This window comes from Drosophila gunungcola, chromosome 3R (genome assembly GCF_025200985.1).
Source record: "Drosophila gunungcola strain Sukarami chromosome 3R, Dgunungcola_SK_2, whole genome shotgun sequence".
NCBI classification, from domain to species: Eukaryota; Metazoa; Arthropoda; class Insecta; order Diptera; family Drosophilidae; genus Drosophila; species Drosophila gunungcola.
In genome coordinates this window covers 14,735,319-14,755,814 of record NC_069139.1, presented here as the reverse complement: position 1 = coordinate 14,755,814, position 20,496 = coordinate 14,735,319, and the positions used below count along the sequence as shown (strand labels likewise).

At 40.2% G+C, this 20,496-nt stretch overlaps 1 protein-coding gene across 1 annotated transcript; it reads right to left on the bottom strand.

Moving 5' to 3' along the window:
• Nucleotides 1-7,331: 7,331 nt before the first annotated feature.
• Nucleotides 7,332-8,705, bottom strand: LOC128251928 (opsin Rh3). The gene has a single exon (XM_052979202.1). The coding sequence runs from the start codon at nt 8,703-8,705 to the stop codon at nt 7,554-7,556; it is 1,152 nt and encodes a 383-aa protein (XP_052835162.1). The 3' UTR covers nt 7,332-7,553.
• Nucleotides 8,706-20,496: the final 11,791 nt, after the last annotated feature.

Below are 20,496 nucleotides of genomic sequence, written 5' to 3'. Positions count from 1 at the left end.
AATTTCTTAATTTATTTTTAAAACACGGTCCTATTTTAAAAATATTGAAATGTGAAGTTTTTTTTATTCTTGGTGATAAATAATGTAATTTTATTTTTTTTATTATTGGATCCAAATTTGGTATAAACACAAAGATACCGTATGTATTTTTTTTAATTTGTTAAGATAAACACTACGTTTGGTTTTAAATTTGTTATTTATTAATTTATCAGGCATAGTAGCTTTCTAAAATGGGTTAAAACCATTTATCAGCTGTGAGACAGCCAATCAGTTTTCAGACAACACGTGCCAACCATTAGTTCCCAGCTTCGCAGAATTTCATCATCTAGCTAATGGAAAATATTTATGTTGTGTCTTAAAAACAGGGGAAAATAATTTTAATTTTCATTTAATTTGTCAAACAAAACAATTTGCATAAATTAGTAGCTTGTATTTCTGCTCTCTGCCACTCGCAAATTTATTTATAAAACGAAAGTTTCCCCTGCGCGGCTAAGGATCTGGCTGAAAGTTTGACATTTACATGACACGCGAAACGCTGAGGGGCAGATAACCCACGCGAAATATGTCAAGCAAGAGCAAATTTTACTTTGAGTCAATTAGGCGCATAAATTAGAAAAGTCTACCACAAGTTTAGCCCGCTTCGCTGCCATGGTTAATGCGATTAGGGGCAACTGCGAACAATGAACAATTTGCGTATAATTAATGCGCATAGTTGGCATTTTTATGATGCCTGGCGACGTCATTTCATGGCTTTAAAGACGTCTTTGGTCGTAGAGTGCTCCCCTGACTTACTTGGCAGCGGAAATGGATGTGTCTGTGTGTATCTTCTGGATTTGCTTGGCCGCCAGCCAAGTGCCTGCCTCAGACAGGCCAACACTTTTCTTCATTGTTTGCCCGGCAACAACAACTCAAGTTAAGGAAAAAAAAACAACAGGAAAAACCAGAAACAAAAACAAACTCTGAATTAGAACTTATCAAACGAATACTTTTTGACGCGCCTGGGCCGCAATGCAGCTTGTGTCATTTTCATTTCCATTTTCTAACCAAAAATGAACTTGGTGGCAGAGGTTGGGCAATGAAGCCAAGAGGTCATGTCAAATGTGGCCAATTTAGCGATTTTACTGTCATTATTTTGGGCCGAATAACTTATTTGATTAGTTTCTTTAAAACTTTAAAAGCAACTTTTAATTTGGGCATTTTGTGTTTGTTTCTAAATAGGATTTTTTTTTGCCTTTTGATTTCACTTAAGTGTTTAATTATTTACAGTATAAACAAGCAACATGTTATGTAACAATGTCAGTAATGAGAAATTATAGGTGGAAAGGTAATTATTATTTCCTTGCCTAAATCACAGTTTCATTGATTTAGAAATAGTTTAGAACACCATTATGAATTTTTAATGGATTTGAATGCCTGAAATTTCCTTTAATATCCTCGTTTAGGGCTCCAAGCGAGGTTGGTTCAGCGAGTCACTCAATTGTTGGGGACCATTTCCCCCAACAGCCCAAGTACTCCGAGTATGACTTGCAAATGCAGGCGCTAACCAGTGGAAAGATTTGCATATTCCCATTTCGAGTCCAGACCATTACCGGATCCCAGTCCGCCCTTCGCCGCCAGACCGCTGCCCGCAGATGTGGCTCCAGCAATTTTAGAGCTTCACGTAGCAGGGCCTAAATTATGTCCTGTTGCGGAGTCGCTGTTGGCTGGTTGAGTCCGGCCGTTGTGAGTCTGTGGCCACATTGCGTATACGCCCGCTAGTCCCTTGTTAATTGCAATGTTTGTCATTTGCCTGTCAATTTGCATTTAAATTACAAAATTTAAACGCTCTTTTTGTTGCCATCGCAGGAACTTTACGACTGCTTACGACTATGGATGAGAATGCGGATCCAGATGCGTATGCGGAGGCTGTATCGCCAGCAAAAAGAGGTGGCAAAGAGGCATTTGTCATGATGGCCCATGGAGAGACACTTAGACGTATGCCGCCACCATTCCAGTACCATTCTTAACCCAATCTTTTGTTTATGTGGATTCTCAATGAGGCACGGCCGTGGCCGCTTAACGTTTTCGGGCTAATTTTGTTGCAAATTGCTCGGCAGTAAAAAATGCGACGGGGGTGAGCTCAGCGAAATTGCCGTGTAGCCATGTCGACTGGCAGCTGACCTCGAACTTTGCTCTCTGACGCGCGGGATGTTTGCCATTTAATTAAAGCGACACCCAGCCAAGCCACCCATGCTGCTCGTCCTTAGTCCTGTGCGTGTTGACCTTATTATGTTGACTTTGTGTGCAGGTGCATAAACTGTGATAAAAATCGCATATTCCACGCGGCATTGCCCGCTGTTCCGCGCACCAACCAACCGCCCACAGCCCATTTTAGCATCCGCTAGATGAACGTGGCTTCCACTGGCTGCCACCCCGTTTTTTAAATGTCTATAATTTATGTTGGCCGTTAAACTCGCTGGCTGACTTCAGCCTTCCTGGCCTCCTGCTTCTGCTTTGCCTCTGCTTACAACAATTTGATGGCATATAATTATTAGTTCGTATAATTTATGGCTTCATTTTGGCTCACAAAGTTGTGAGCTGCCTTGTGTCTTGTGCATTTCAAGTTTATTTTGCCAGAAATAGGGAGGGACGTGGTCCTCCCCGCTGATTTATAACTAATTTAGCTGACATTTTTATGAGCCATCGAGAGTGCAGCTGCAAGTGATTTTAATCAGTTCGGGCAATATGCAAAAATATGAAAAGAAATTGCCTTTTGCCAGTCAAAAGGAAATCGAATTTCGCTTCATCAAAGACCAGTAAGCAATATAAAAGTATGCAATGCAAATTGGGGGACTTCCAAGGAAGTTATGCTGCTCATACTTTGAACACGCCAATATTATTTTGGCAGTTTCAATTAATGATACTTAAATAACAATTTTAATAATAGTATACTATCTAAACGTATATTAAAAATAATTTGAATGATGAATTTTGACTAATAATAAGTAATCGGCAATAAAATTGCCTTTAAAGGTGCCAGCACTTATATTATAGGAATATGGACCTACAAACTAAGCTTATTTATGAACAATGCATTTAAAACAAGAAAGGAAGCAAACTTTGGCAAGCCGAAGTTCATAAACCCTTGCAGCTATTGCAATAATAAACCGTAATTCTGAAATATTTAATCATTACAAAATGTTGAAGAACTAAAAAAAAAAAAATTAAAAAACACCAAAGTTTAAAATTTTTTTCATTCATTTTTCCGATTGTTCCTATGGAAGCTATATGCTGCAGTCGTCCGATCCGGCTGTTCGACTTATGTACTACCTGCAATAGAAAGACAACTTTTGCAAAAGTTTCATGCAGATAGCTTTAAAAACGAGAGACTAGATTGCGTAGAAACGGACGGACAGTACGGACATGGCTAGATCGACTCTCCTAGTGATGCTGATCAACAATATATATACTTTATAGGACGGAAATGTCTCCTTCACATCGTTGCAAACTTCTGACTGAAATTATAATACCTCTGCAAAGGTATAAAATGTTTGAATTGAATAAAGTTAACAGAGTTAATGCCAAGTAACTTAATTTGTACTGTTTCAAGATGAGTGGCTTCACCATTAACCCTGCCGGTGAAACATTATTGTATGTTAACCACCTTCGCCGCTATTTCTGTTGCGGTTGCAATCTCCGGGGTCCTGAGGGCTGTTGAAAATAAGGAAATGGAAGATGGGGGTCCTCGAGTGAGTGGTTTTGCGACCATGTGGGGCAATCAAACCCAAGAACGGCGCTAACCACTTATTAAGGTGAATTGAGAGTGTGTTCCACGCTAGGTATGCACTGAAGCAAATTGTAGAGACGTTTTTTTTGTAAGGTTCTGGAACATGCGACGCTGAACATTGAACTGTCACTAAATGCGACGTCCTGACTGCCCACATTTTGTTGTATTTTTGTATTCGGTGCGTTTTGCCTCCATTTTTTTTGTTCGCTTTGCACGTTGAACTTTGAAGGCGTCGAAAAGGACTAATTATCTTAATTAATGAGAGCCAAAGCGAATTTCGTGGAAGACAAATGTGCCAGGCTGTCGTGCGGTGGGTGGTTTCTGGCTTGGGATGGGTGATGGATTCGTTTGCTGGGTAGAGCTGGCTGGCGGCATTCACTCAGCGGTGCAAGGACGTTCTGTGGGTGCCATTTTAATTGTCTCTGCCCGCCAACCGCTGCGTCTGGCTTGCCTGTCTGTTTTTGTATATATCAGTGTGAGGGTGTGTGTGATTTTCATTAATTTTACTTCGTTTTTACCATTTGCAAGCGTCGGTGGCTGCGGCCGATTTTGGTTTATGGCCTCGCTACCCGCTCAGCGCTTTTCGCCCGCTTTTCCCTCGCTTTCCCTGGCTTTCCCTTCCCGGCCATTTTTCCCCATCTCGTTTTCGCTGGCTGTCTGTGTGCGGTTTTTGGGTTCGCCGCAAAACGACGCAGGAAAAAGGCTCTGGCAAATGCCCGCCAGGCAATAAGTGGAAAAGCGTGCTAGGCTCCAAGGAGATAGACAAAGAGGGCGATACAGGAAAAAAAAGAAGAGATAGACACGGGGGGAAAAGTGCGGAAGAAATGGTAGCTGGGAAAACAATAATAATGAGGCGCCATACAAACACACGGTGCAACACTTTGGCCAACAAATTGTTAAATGCCACTGGGGGTAGTGGGCGGTTGGTGGGTGGTAAGCGGTGGGCGTCAGCCAAAGTGGAGGCCATGTGGAAGCCATGCATGGGAAAAAGCCACCACACAAATCTAGGAATCCTTTGTGGCCATGGAGCTTCTGATTTGCACCCAGTTACCCTGCTCAAAAATGCAAAAGGCAGCGTGATTAATGAGGCTGGATCGCAAGTGGACTCCATGTGGACGTTGCCCGTTATTTTGTTTACTTTGATGGCCAGCAAATAAATGCAAATTCCCTCGGGTGGCACGTGCAGGTATTTAAGTGTGTGGATCCCAAGTTTGTTATTTATCAAAATTCGTGTAATATCCAGGCGGTATTCAATTCGCCATTCCCTCTTTATGTTTCATTTCCAAAATGTTTCAGGCGTTTCCTGCGCAGGATCCTTCCAGCTGGAAAGCTGTCGCTCTCGGGACAAAGTAAGAGAGTGTAAAAGAGAAGGGCAGAGCGAGAGAGAGAGAAAGCTTTCCCCTTTGTGGATCGCATTGAATCTGGCACATTTTCGCCATTGTTCTTGGCCAACTCCTTTGTTGTTGGCCATCTCCGCTTCTGGGAAAACATAAAGACGGCTTCCTCGGTTCGTCTGAGTGACCTGCAATGGCCGCATTAAGTGCCCGATTGACAACCGACAACGGGCCAGAGTTCAGAAATCGGGGCTGGGCTGGCTTTTATACATTTATACATTATCCACATGGGGGAGATATGATTTATTCATAGAGGACGAATGCACACTTCCGTCATATGCATTTTTTACGGTCCCTCTTTAAAAACTTTAAAATGGGCAATTCAAAATTCACATTACAATATTCATTCGGTATTAAAAACTATAGTGGTGTTATTGAAAAATCTATTCTTTAAAAAAGGACTGCGTCAAGTCCTTATCAAATCCTAATCAAATCATTCTTTATTTAGGAAAAAATTTTAAGTTTTGCGCATTACGCAAATATACCTTTTTAATGTTTACTTTAACCTAACTGATTTATGTAATAAGAAGCAAGAAAGGAAGCAAACTTCGGCAAGCCGAAGTTTATATACCCTTGCAGCTATTGCAAAATTTAATATTCTTGAAAACATTAAAATTATGATTTACTTGCGTATATATTTACAAACATTGAAGCTATGACGATTTGCAGCTTAATTAATTGATAGTTCCTATGGTAGCTACATGAAATCGTTTTCCGATTTCAATAATATTAAAAGCGTAATTCTGAACTATCAAATTATTAATAAATCAAAAAGAATTTAAACAAAATTACAAAATAGAAGTTACATTAAAAATTTTTTTTTTTTTATTGTTTCCAAGATATAGTCGTCCTATTTTGATAAAATTTAAACCGTAATTCTGAAATATTTAACCATTACTATATGTCGAAGAACTAACAAGAAAATTTAACAAGAAGGAAAGCAAACTTCGGCAAGCCAAAGTTCATATACCCTTGCAGCTATTGCATTAATTAAATACTTTTGAAAACATTTAAATTATGATTTACTTGAGTATGTGCTAAAAAAAAACATTGAAACTATGATGATTTGCAGCTCAATTATTAGATAGTTATTTTATATATTTTTAATTTTTCTATGGGAGCTATATGCTATAGACGTCCGATTTTGATAAAATGTATACCATAATTCTGAAATAATTAATCATTTCTATATGTCGAAGAACTAAACAAAAAATTAAAAAACAGCAAAGTTATAATTTTTTTTCATTTATTTTTCCGATTGTTCCTATGGGAGCTATATGCTATAGTCGTCCGATCCGGCTCGTTCCGACTTATATACTACCTGCAATAGAAAGACAACTTTTGGGAAAGTTTCATGCAGATAGCTTTAAAACTGAGAGACTAGTTTGCATATAAACGGACGGACAGACGGACAGACGGACATGGCTAGATCGACTCTACTAGTGATGCTGATCAAGAATATATATACTTTATAGGGTCGGAAACGTCTCCTTCACTGCGTTGCAGACTTCTGACTGAAATTATAATACCCTCTGCAAGGGTATAAAAACAGCAAAGTTATAATTTTATTGTATTTATTTTTTTCGAACGGGAGCTATATGCTGTAGTCGTCCGATCCGGCTCGTTCCGACTTTTAGAAAGACAACTTTTGGGAAAGTTTCATGCACATAGCTTTAAAAACGTAGAAACGGACGGACAGACGGACAGACTGACATACGGACATACAGACAGACTGACGGACGGACAGTCGGACATGGCTAGATCTCCAAGTGATGCTGATCAAGAATATATACTATATAGGGTCAGAAATGTCTCCTTCACTGCGTTGCAAACTTCTGACTGAAATTAAAAATACCCTCTGCAAGGGTATACAAATATGAAAAATAAGACAATTTTTATATATAAATAAGTTAAAAACGAAATCCATGTTTTGGCTTCGTGTTTTTTATTAAACCCAACCCAAAAAAAATTCTAGACAATTTTTTCTACACCCATTTGAAATTTAATGATGGCTTAGTTCGATTCGATTTAATCACTTAACTTTTATTTTATATATCAAGGGAAAATATATGAGCGTGTTTAATTTTACTTTGCAGTTTTTCTCTGGCTGTATGCAGTATTTATTATGTCTATTCTTCCCCATTCCAATTAAAATATAATTTTTGGTACGCTTTTCTCTGTTGCTTGCAATAATTCGACTATATTTCATTGATAAACATAAAATAACCTACAAAACATAATTGGAAAAACATGTTAATACATTTTGCACAGTGGCTTAAACTCAGTGAAACATTTATACAATTTTTCCGCAGCACTTTGTATTACAAGTTCGTTGGCCTCTCAGTTCATCATCATTGTCGGCGTTTTTCGGGTGGGTGGCATGGCACTTTGCATTAGGCGGCGGTGGTCTGATGCGGTTCCTGGGTGGTGCTGATGGAGGCGACTGCCGACGATTCCGGCGCCTTCTCGTTGAGCGCCAGCCAGGGACATCGCTTCTGCAGCTCAATGCGGTATCTGGGATGACTGATGGCGTACACAAACGGATCGATGCAGGCCACCATTTTGCAGGCGCAGGCGGGGATCATTGTGGCACCGGGCGTCAAAAGGGCTTTATCCCCAAAGGCGCCAATCAGGGACATTACCCCGTACGGCGTCCAGGAGCAGAAGAACAGGAAACATATTGTGATGGCCGCCTTGGCTATCCGGATTTCCGCCGACTCCTTGCTCTTGTCCACATTCGAGCGCAGCGATTCCACGTTCATCTTCTTGGCCTGATCCCGCAAAGCTTTCTCGTGGCTGAAGACATGGCCGACAATCTGGGAGTAGTAATACAAGATCATCGTAGAGGGGCACACAAAGCTGAAGAAAAAGATGACGGCCACAAAGAGGCGGGTGTCGAAGTCGTCGGTGAGATAGTCGAAGGTGCAGGAGGTCAGATAGCCCTCGGGCACAAATCGACCCCAAGTTTCCGTGTAGCAAGCCACCACAAAGGGGGTGGCGTACATGTAGATGAATATTATCATGGCAATGGCCTTGCCGTGCGTCATTTTGCCCTCCATGGGACGAGTGATCACGTTGTAACGATCGTAGGCTATGAAGGCATTCGTGGCACCAGCTCCAATGCCCGTGTACGAGCCGATAACTCCAAAGATTTGACAGCCCATATGACCTAGGGCGTATCCCTGGTTGAAACTATTGTAGATGAATATCGGAGTCTTCATCATCATCATGAAGTCGCAGATGGCCAGATTGATGACCAGTATATTGGAGGGAGTGCGCAGCGATTTGGCCGCCGAAAATACCCAGATGACCAGTCCATTGCCCACTATCGACATCACTGTGAAGAAGATGTAGAGGGTTCCCAGCAGGTAGTTCATCGATTCGGGAGGCTCTGGATACGTGAGCCAGTGCTCGGGTATGTGGCGCAGCTCCTCCGGCGGCACATTCCAGCCCAGCAGACGCGTTTCGGCGGAGAGTCGCGCCTCCGGCCGCAGCACGGTGGACACGTTGCCAAACAAGCTCGATGACACGTTAGCGGACTCCATGCTCCGGTCTTCGGGCCAAGACGAAATCACAGCCAGCACGGCTGGTGGCTTTTATACGGCCCTACGGAATTGGATTAGCATTGCTGCAAGGGGATTAGCCGCTGTGGATTGGCCTAATCCGTTGCTGACATTTTCGCTGACACTGCATTAGCATTGATTCTCGATTGAGGGTGCAGTTCGACTGAAGGTCAGTGTGAACAACTGATTTACTTAAGTTGTCTCTATTGATGTTTTTTTTGAATAGGTGACATGTCCCAGATATCTTTTTACATATAAATAATTTTCCTGACCAATTTCAAAGCATACATTTTTATTGATATTACTCTTAAATAAAAGTATATTTTGGGTTAAATAAGCGAAGGTGTCACAGAAAACACGAAGATATTAAAATTACTTTTAAAAGTGTTTAAAATTATGCATTTTGAATCTGTTGCACCAACTTTCCTATACCATTTTTCTAGTGTTGACCATTTTCTTGGCACCCCCAAAAAAAAAACTTTTTACGCGATTCGGATTATTAAATATATTTTTTAAAATTTAAAGCAGAAAAAGTTTAAATAATGCAGGTTTAAAGCAATGTTATTTGTTGACAAAAGCATTATAAATATTTAATGGATAAATGTTCGTTACTTTAACCACTTTAACAATTTGTTAACTGTTTTCTTTAAACTTGAACTAGAAGACTTTTCCATATGGAACGGCGTTCAATCCCACAAGCAAGTGCAGCTCAGTCGAGCGTAAAAAAATTTCGTTGCCGCCGAGGTACATTTTCTAAATTGCTTGCCCCAAAAGTATACTTGAACAAGTTTTGTGCTTTCCTATCTGATCTGCACACATATAGGTTTGAATATTCCCCATCTAGCAGTGGGGTGGCGTTGGGTATCGGGCGCCATAATCATGGTGAAGCAATTGGGCTCGGGCCACGCCCACTTATTAACTCATAAAACAAAAAGTGTAGCATACTTTGGCGCGCGTCCCAAGACGACAAACTCACACATTGCCCCAGCGATGTGTGTGTAATTATATGTGAGCGAGCAGCAACAATTTGGGTCATAAATCATATGGAAAAAGTACACAAAGGCATGCAAATATTCCCCAATTCCCCGCCAAGCCAAAAGCCACACATACATTTATGGCTTTGTGGGTATTTTTGGGTGTTTGTGTGTGTGTGTGGCATAGAGAGGCGGAAGGGGGAGGGGATCATACGTGTGCATATGCTAAAAGTATGTACAAAGATTGATTTCCCTTTGTTTGCCTTTTAGTGTGTGAATGTGTTCTTCGCTTATTCACCTCAATTCAGCAGGCCTACGCGATGCCATGCCATGGAATAACACTCTCTCCCTCGAGCCCCCATTTTACCACCCCTCCAAACTCCAACTCCAACCCCATCCCCATCCGCAGATCCCCCATCGCGGGCACCACCCACTGGGCTACGTACATCAACTACACACAACGCCACGGGTGGCAATATTATATGCTGAATGAGTTGCCTGTTGAAATAATATGTTATATTCACTTGATTTCGATTTTTGCCTTTTGCCTTCCGCTGCATTCCCTAGATTGGGGTATAATCATTTTGGTTGCCAACTCAGTTAGGGAAGTACCTATAAACTATATATTCCTTATCCAGCATCACCACGCTATTCTCTTTACCTTCCAAACAATTAAAACAAACTAAATAAAATAATGATAGCTAAGTGTGTGCTACTTGATAAACTCGTTGTTGATGGCTTGTGAATTTACAAATCGTGTTTAATCAGAACATAAAGCAGTGTTTTTATAAAAATCCTGTTAGCATTTATATTAAAAGTTTATTAGAATTATACAATCATTTATAAAGTTAGAATTTCGATCTTTTAGGGTATGCTTCAGCCTTTGAAATGAACTTTGTGTTCTGTTCCTTGCCTTTTTTTATTTTTTGATGGCAAGGTGAATGACTCTGTGGGGAATTCGTTTGCCAGTGCTGAGTGGGGGGTACGAATCTAGTGTGGATTTCCATGTAATTAAGGACAGCTGTCGGCGGGCCACAATTCCCTAGTGTCATTGGAGCTGCCAAAGGATACGGCGACACAACCAGAATCGAGCTCGCAGTGTGGAGCATTAATGGAACATATGTTTCTAGAAAGGTGGAGCTGTTATTTCCTCTTTGTCGATTGTCGCCGGCACTGATTAAATGATTTCATTAAGTGATTGCTGCCAAAGCTGAGCATGTCATTTAATGACAAGCGGAAGTAGATGGAGTTGAAAAAAATCGGGACTAAATGTAATTGCAAAGCGAACCGAAGAAAGAACAGCTTGAAGAGCTTTAATAACTCTATTCTATTCGCTCTGATAATAAACTACGATATTGTTCAACGTTTAACTAGTCTAAGATAAGCAAGATAAGCTTTTAGAAATAAATGTACTTCTTTAAAAAATATGAAATTTGTATTTTTAATCAACCTTTGTCTTGTTATTTGGTACACTTTAGGTAGAATACATGTATTTCTGCATATCAGATTTACAAAGCAATCAGTTGTTGGCTTAAACTGCTGCCAGTCATAAATCCCTAGCTCCCAAATGCGAACAAGATTTGTGGAATTTTTAGCATTTATGGTTGGCAATCCATTAATTGGTTTAAGAAATGCAACGACAAGAAAATGTACACGGACATGGCCAGCGGGCAGCAGCTGCTGCGGAGACACAAACCAATTTGCAGTTTGTAATGAAAAATTTCAGCAAATCTGAGGGAATTTGAATATTTATGTGAATTACCTCCTGCAATTCCCATACTTGCCCTTTGCATAGACAATCCCGCATATTACTCATACGTGGCGTTGTACAAAGTCGAGTGTATTCGAGGGCATTTACTTGTGTTTGCGGCTGTCTGCTGTCCGTACTAAATGTGGCCCATATGTGGCTCCAGAACCTCGCCAGGACCCCATCCCTTCGGCTATGGCACGGTAATTGATTATCAAATTCAGCGCTGCATTTTGCCATGGCTCTGGGCCATAAAAGGATGGGCTGAGGGATGAGGATGAGGGGGTGCGATGCCGCATCGCAGCATTGGCCACAAAGTCCTCTTTTCTGCCCGGCAGCTTCTTCTGGTTGCCGCTCCTCGATTACTTTAACACATTCACATTTTTTTTTCTCCTCGTTGGCATAAAAACTTTGCTCTCTTTCTTTTTTTTTTGGCATGCTAAAAATGGGCTCATGGGAGGCGTGGCCTCATGTGTGTGTAGCTGCTGGAGTAGCGAACATATTTTTAATGTGCAAAAATCTGTGAAATTTGTGCTATGTCGCTTTGATTGCAGTTTGGTGAACATATTTTAATGTGCATGTGTGTTTGGTGTGTGCTGCAGCAAAGCGAAAGATGTGAATTCACTTTGCGAAAGCTTGTGCTCGCCAAATCGAAAAAACTTTCCAAAGCAGTTAGCAAAACTATTAAACAACTAGCCGGAATCAATTTTCGATATTTTGTATGCAAATACTATGCTTTCACTTATCTAAACTAAAACCAGAAGGAAAACAAGTGAAAACCATGCGAATTTCAGCAATAAACCAAGCGAAGATATTAAAATTGCGTAAGCAGTTTATCTTCATACCTTGCATAACATTAATAAATTTCGTGGGTATAGAAGCTATATAAAATTCTGCTTGTATTCCATGTCAAAATCAAGGACATGCAAACGCAATTTACGGTTAATTATTAAGTTCCCCAAAGGCTTTGTATAATTACTGTTTTGTCAGCATTCAATATAGCCGCAATATCAATTCGATTATTTAAATATCTTGACGCGTTCAATCAATAATTATTCCGGCCATTGGTTGGTATACATTTCTGACCCTCACCCCAAAATTCCCAATAATAACTTTTCCGGTTGGATCTTGATGTAACAATGGCTCCCTTCACCGCTGGCTATTACAAAATTAAAGCCATTAAGGCATCTATTATTCAGAGAGAACGAAACAAAAAAGTGCATGGAAACCCGTTATTGTTATCAATTCTAATTAATTAAAATGAAATTTGGCTGCGGCACCAAATTGAACATTTTTGCAATCAATTGAAATTCAATTAAAATACGTTGCCAGCTGGCTAAAACTTTTGTAGAAAGCCCACAAATATAAATGCGTAAGGGTTAAGGGTTAAGAGAGTGATGGGGGGAGGGGTTGAATATATATATATACTGAAACTGTTGGTGTTTTGCCTAATGGCTTCTAAAAGTACAAATACTGTATATATATATATATATATACGACGCAAATCGAAATCCATTTAGTTCAATTAAATTTATTCATCAATTAAAAATAAAAGCTAAGCAACGTCAATAGCAACAAAGAGGCAACATAAAAAGCGAATTTCGAATTGATTACCTAAAGCGGAAACGGAAATGCGAGCACGCCATTCAGGCGAGCCCCCAGTCAAAACTTTCCCCTTGCTGTCCTTCGTCGTTCCTAAGCATAATAAACTTGGTTATGCCGCAAATTATTCAGGCGAAACGCTTGACTGAACACTTGAGTTGCCTCGAGGCAGCGCCAACTCGTGACCTTGAGCACAACTGTACTCGGCCACAAGGACACGTCCCGCACTTGGCCATGTGGCCATCGACTGCATGATTGTGTTCATCAATTAGTTATAAATCACACGCCTTTGGTCATGGCTTTCGACTCGGACAAGTGGTCCCATCAAAGGCGGTGGGCCCGCTAAAATTGAAATTCTACTACAGTTGATTTCGCAGCTACAGTGTGCAGCGAATGTATAAGTCAAGCGAATTTAATTTAATTTATTCTTTATGCATTTGTAGATAAAAAATACTATTCATAAATAAAACAACTAGAATGTGTAGTAATAACGTAAAAATGTAAAGGTATATTAATAGATTTAAGGGATCAATAATATCTGGTTTAAAAAAAAATGTCTTTGAAATATAGTTTTAAAATTTAATGAAATTTATTGAACCAATTAAATTTTTAATATTATATTATCTTAATAGTGGTCTTAGTTCCAAACTCAGAAAACCTATTCTGCATAAGATAGGGTTAACTGTCGTTTTTTTAATGCCACGCACTGTACACCATAGAGTTCAGATGGGCTGTAACAAATTGCAATGTTTACAGGCAATTGTGTGCGGGCTCATGCTGCGTATGCGTCATTTGGTGCGATAACCCCCGCTTATCCGTTAACGAATTGGGAGATTTATGATGATCCTCGAAGTAAAACGTTAATATTTTTCCTTCCTGTCTGTTAGCATGAGTCAATACATGATTAACTTCAATTTTTTTCGCTCGCATATCTCTGCACGTTTGTGTTTACACAAAGTAACTTTAATATGTTTTTGCTATCTTCATTGCAGTTGGTTTATCGGCCCTTTGCCAACTCATCAAATGACCATTGTGACCGGCTTGTTTGTGCCCGTGTGTACGTGGTCAGTGGAATAATCACGGCACAATTATTTGTATAACTCATTTAAGTGCTGGTCCAGATGCAGATGACCATGGTTAGGCTGCTGCTGTTTCACTGCTCGACTCGACTGCCAGTTTGTTTTGTGTGCACTTTTGTTATGTAATTACCGTTGTGGACGAGCCCCTGGATTCGGACTGTGATTCGGATCCTGATGCGAGCCGGGCGGGCTTGTACGGCCAACTGTTACAACTGTTTATGCTGGCGCTAAACAAACAGCCCAAATACCCGCCCACACACATGGCCAAGGACACAAGGCAAAAATGTGACAGCATCACTGAAAAGTTTGTTTAAATTTTCGAGTTGCCAACATGACACTTAAAAATTCTGTTGTTTGGAACTATTATTTAACAATTGCTTTTATTTTACGATTTTTGATTAGTTGCTTTAATTCAGTAACGCTTTCTTATTTGTATTATTTAGAACAAATACGCTTTTTATATATGCAAGCGATAACTGCTATTAACACTTAGTCCCTTCGAAGTCCAAATGCAACCTCTCAAAATAATTTAATATGGAATATGAAGTTGACATTGCTAAGTTGTTCTCTGTGTACGACCAGTTGTCCGTTGTCTGTCGTTGTCCTGGTTGGATTTCCTTTAATTTGCGCCTGCTACACATGCCACAATGTCAACAGGCAAGTGCACAAATGCATTTCAGAGAAGGAGCTCTCTACGCCGGCCTTGCTGTCACTTCCTGCGGGACTGTTTTCAGTTTGTTACGAATTGTGTTGGCCTTGTGCTGATTTCCACGGATAAGACGGGAAAAGTGCGAAAAGCCAGCCTATCTTGATAGAGCTGGCACAGCTAAGAAGTTGATTCTTCCGATTTGCATAATAGTCCACTTAGAAAACCATTTTCCCAGAAAACTAATCGCACTTCCAATTACTAGTACGAATCAACTGCATACTCAGGGCAACGAGAACTATTTAGAGCATGTTTTGGCTTGGTTACTGTCGCAATTTATGGTTTGAACTTGGTCAGGACGACTGGCAAAAACGAGAGCCGGAGCTGAGTTGCCGGCTGCCACATAATGTTGTCGTTAATTTTTACGATATTTGCCAAGTTTAATGCATTTTGCCGATGTTTGCGCACAAGTTTAATGATGGCATCCTCCACTTTCTGCATATTTCTTCGTTATCCTCCCGGGAAGGACCGCAAATGTAAAGTTGTTGACGGCGCAAAAAGGCTAAAGGAGGGGGCGGCGAATGGCAAAAGCTTATCATGAAATGTTTCTAAAGCACTTTGCAGCGCACCGAGGGAAACGTGGGGCTGCCTAGACAACGCTAAGGTTAATGGCATAAAGTTTATCTGCAATTACGATATGGGTTGGCAATCAGCCACGCCCCCTGTCTGCAAACCGCCCCCACTTCTGCCCACGAGTAAATATTTATTGCTCTATTTTAAAATGCACTTTAATGCATTGACGACGAAGCTCGAGGACAACGATAATGGCATTGAATGGAGACATTCGCTTTATGTGCAGTTAACTCCCACTATCAAGACGAAGATATATTTATGGGCAATCTGATCCCGAATATCAAATATGAATTTTTTTCCAGCCCATAATTCAATTTGATACTTCTCAGCAAAAGAAGAGCGACAAAGATGTCACAACAAACAGTCGGCCCGCAAAGCAAATAGAAAATGAAATGGAAATTTCTATTTGTCCCAGGGTGAAATCCAATTAATCAAAAATGTGAATTAGATGGGCTAAAAAGGGAGCGGGCCATAGAGACTTCGGGCACAGCGGACGACATCATATTGCATCAGAGAACGTAGACAAACGATAATTTATCATTTTCAGGTCCAGGAAATACAATTGCCGGGTGGACGAAGCTTCGGCCTCGGGTTTCGGGATTTTGAAATTGGAAGCGCAAACGAAAATGTGCAAAAAGGCTTTGCCAGCAGGTGTAGGAAGTGTAGGACATGTCCACAGCCTGGGCAAAGCCCAAAATTCTCGTTACATGCAAGGTGGCTCAGCCTCGGGGCTTGTCACTTGAGCCGAGGCTGACACAAACATGTCTGCAAAGGATAGTTGACTAAGGAAAACGGACACTCTTTTGAGCGAGCAGGGGAGGAGGCGGGCAAACTGCTGGTCCGCCGCTGGTGTTTGTCATGCAAACGATTATAAAATCATCATTTATCACATTATGTCACTCTCCCTCTCGCTGGCAACAGTCCGAGTAGACATTCTAGGCCCTGACCCAGACTGAACTCGGCCTGAACCCAGAGTGTTTAAGAAATAATGACGTTTTTTGATATATGACAGGATACCGCAAGCACATGCCTTGACATCTTCATAAGAAAGAAAGTAAGGCCAAGAAATATATAATTCAATTTGAGAGCATCACTTCCTTCGCTTATATTTAAAAATTATAAAGTAATCATTTATTGACATGGCAGAAATCTAATTCTTGGAAAGCCATCTATGCCACCTAGCAGCTTAACCACCGAGTTTGTATAAGATCTTGCCTTAGCTTCAGGACGGGAATACGAAATTCCTAATGTGCACTCGCCCGACACTATTACATATGAGAAATTTTCACGAAAGAACAACTCTCGCATGACATGGGAATATATTTCTTGGCGGACGAGTGGTCCTTGAACTCGTATTCCTATTCGTATTCACAGCGAAACAATGGCGAAGCGAAACTATTGCACATTGTTGGAGCAGAGGAGGAAATGCAAACGTCGCACTTAAAACTCTCGAATATCCTTGGGGAACCCTTCAATGGCATTAAGTAAAAGTAATTTTCTAACTGCACCACTTTTTTCTCTGCCTGACCTCTCTTTTTCCCATTTTCTGTCTATCTTTCACTCTGCTTTTCCTTCGCCAAATGCAACTTTCACTTTTGGGTTCGTGTGACATTAAATTTAACGTGAATTGCTTCATCTTCTACGAGTATTTTTTGCACCTTGGGCCGACTGCGCGTTTGTCTGTGGTTTCTCAGCTGGAAAACTGAAAATGTTGCCCGCTGGCGGATGGATAAGTTTTCTGAAAGGGAAAACCGAATAACGTGGGTCGCTTCAATGCCAGTGTTGGTTAGTGCAATAAAAGAGGGAAAAACTGGTTGACTTTTTTGGAGCTTAATAATGATGGGAAAGAAGAAAAAAACGGTGATAACTTAAAATTTACTTCGCAAAAGTTTAATAATCTAGAAAATGATAATTAATCGCTTGAATAACAGTGTTGGGAAAGGCATACATACTCTTTAACCACGGTATTGTTAAGTGCTATTTGCAGTATGACATTTAAGCTTAATAATAATAGACCAATAATGAAAGAGGTAAATTTTAAATATTTTTAAAATTTAGTTTTCTGATGATAAGCTTAAACGACTTAAATTATCTGAAACAAAAAATGATTATCCAAGAATGTGTAACGTGACTCTTTACTTAAAAAATGTGACATAACTATTTGTTTTGAAGCTTTAAATAAAGAACGATACTCGTGAGATAAGAAATCGGTGGTGGACGGGGTGGGAACAGAACAGTTGAGTAAGCCTGTCAACATGTCAGTCGTGTCCAAAAGCAATTTGTCAAGCAGTTGTGATTGGCAGCTAAAGCGAGGCAGTGAGCCACAAACTCACACAAAGAGCTGGCTACACAGACAGATACTCACACACAGACATCTAGGAAGAAAAGCCGGAAATTCGCAGCATATACAAAATAGTGACACATGAGTCGAAATGGCCAGCGGACTTGTCAGGAGTGAAGACAACCAGCTCGGTAAATTTGAGGGAAACTTCTGCCTCTGCCCCTGATATCTAAATTCTATTGATTTTGCTCCTAATGCAAAAGTTAGCGCAATCGAAGCGTACACAATCAATAATGCACAAATAGATTTAAGGCAATTGTTATTACCTTGCCTTTTCTTCCCAGCCAGAAAATTCAAGTTAATATTAATGCCATTTTGAATCTCTATCCTGTGTAATTGCCTTAATTGATGAAAATCATGGTAGAATTTGTAAAGTAAATTTGCTGATTTAATATATTACACTTGATTATGGAAATGTACCTTTGGCAAAGGGTTTTATAAATATATTTTCTGTATCGTATTGAAATTAAAATACAAAAACAGAATTTTACACTAGATATAAATAACGGAAAGTTTAATACCGTAAATTACCTACAAGGCACTACTAATACACGACCAAATATTTCGGCTTGACAGTGTTGTTATACATGGCGTACTGTGGCGTATTTGTTAATAAAAACTTATTAACGTAATGTAATTTAATTTAATAGTTTTACCAGAATCCGTAAATATGTTTTAAGGAGAAACATTCTTTCAAGGTATAGAAACTGGAATATATAAACAATTTTCAAAGCAATCTGTTTTTATGGCTGGCGATAAAAAAGTCAACCCAGATTTTTTTGGTTGTTATCCTGTATTATCACTTCATTTTTTGACAGTCTCAATGAACATCCGGCAACGCACCGGCACCAAAGAAAAGAATGGAGCTCTTGAGGTGCAAAGTTTGACCATAAAAATGTATGGGGTCAACCGAAAGTATCGAAAAGATAATTATAAAGTGTGTGCCATGATACTAAAACAGATATGGCCAGCTTGGTCACAGAGGAAATTGAAAATCTTTAGAGTGGAACACATTTCAAAAATTAATTTAAACTTTTCCCACATTTACTCATTAGCAGCAAGTTTTGGTCATATATATTTTAGAAGAGCGCCAACTTGCAGCTCAACAAGTTTGCCTGAGCGAGAGGGACGGCGCCAACGAGTGAGCGAGATGGAGGACAACTAATTTGCCTGTGATTTGTGTGGGAGGCAGCTACTTGCACACTTTCCCCAAGATTTATTCGAGTTGGCCAAAGTAACATAATTTGCAAATAACGGGAACGCGAACCCAAAACGCCATGGCGGCCGCCATTGTGCAATTGCAAAGTGGCAAAAGGGCAAAATTGCAAAATGGCGGCCAAGTTGAGCTCGAAAAAAGTTGCAAATGCAAAAGAGAAATGATTTAAAAACTTGCCTAGGTACGAGTGTTAGGCCTCAAGTCAACAATGACCCCGCCATCCACTCTTAGCGGAAGTTTGCCGTAAATAACTTTTTTCTTTTGCCACTTGGTGCGGGCCAGCAACAATGGCGCTCAGTTGCATTAGTTGCATAAACCAAGACCAGGCTTAGTCTTAACAAAAGTGTTGGCCAAAACCTTCTATTTTCCCTCTATTTCTCACCAGCTTTCTCTTCGCTTTTTCGGCTGCAAGGAGACCATAAATCACGCACGCGTTGCCTTTGGTGCTGGTCTGCACTTGTGTGAGATGGAGTACATTTTAAGCCGATTTCCGCTACATGGCCCAAAAATTCTTCTCGTATGTGTGTGTCATCAAAGGCATTGCGGTCATAAAGTTCACAATAACAAGGCAAACAAATAAACAGATATCGTGATCCTGTTGTCAATGTTTATGGGGTCAAAGTTTATAGTAAAGGAAGGCTGAAAGATATTGAAGAGTTCGGCTTTCAACAAAACATGGGCAGCGGTCGTGATGAACACATAATGAAATAGAGGTCAATAACTGAGTAAGTTTAATTTAAAGAACATTTTTACGGCCCTGTTATATTAAAGCAGAAATAAGTTCTAAAAATAAAGTCGAGATGATAAGATACCATTTTTCTAATAGTCTACAAACTAAAACAGCTGGTAGAGTTAAGTAATTCGAAACAATTTAGCATTAAGTTATGTTCTCTAGGCTTTTAAAATATAAAATAAAATTAGTTATATACTGTATTTAACTAATATAATAACCGCAGAGCCCCGAATCAAAAATACTTTGCATTTAGATCCCAATCTCTTTACGAATGATGGAAGTCAACTAAATATCACACATACGCCGCGTGGCCAAAGGTTTATGCCATTTCTTCGTCCGATAAACAAGTCTCAGACAGAGTTCAAATTGAAATGGAATCGCTATTTCATACATACAACTCCTTATCTTTCGAATGGGTTATAAAGAGCGGGAGGACAACAAAAATTTTAATAGAGCACTTAAATGTGTGCAAGAAATGTGAGCGTAAAAACCCAAAAACCACAACGTTTCGCAAAAAAAATGCCATAAAGCAAAATAAAACCACAGTCAAGTTGCGTGCATCATGGCTTAATCGGAGGGCGCAAAGGATGTCGGCTGCGGACTTAGACCCGGGCACAGCTCCAATTTAATTGCGTTCCAAATAGTGTAAATTGAATTTTTAACACCAAGTCACTCCTCTTTTCGGGCAGACATGCATAGTTACACGCATGTGAACACGGCGAGAGCAGGAGAGTTGGTTTCCCGGACTCCGCAACCCCAACTCTCAATTCCCAAGTTCCAACTCCGGAGTTTTGCCGAAGGC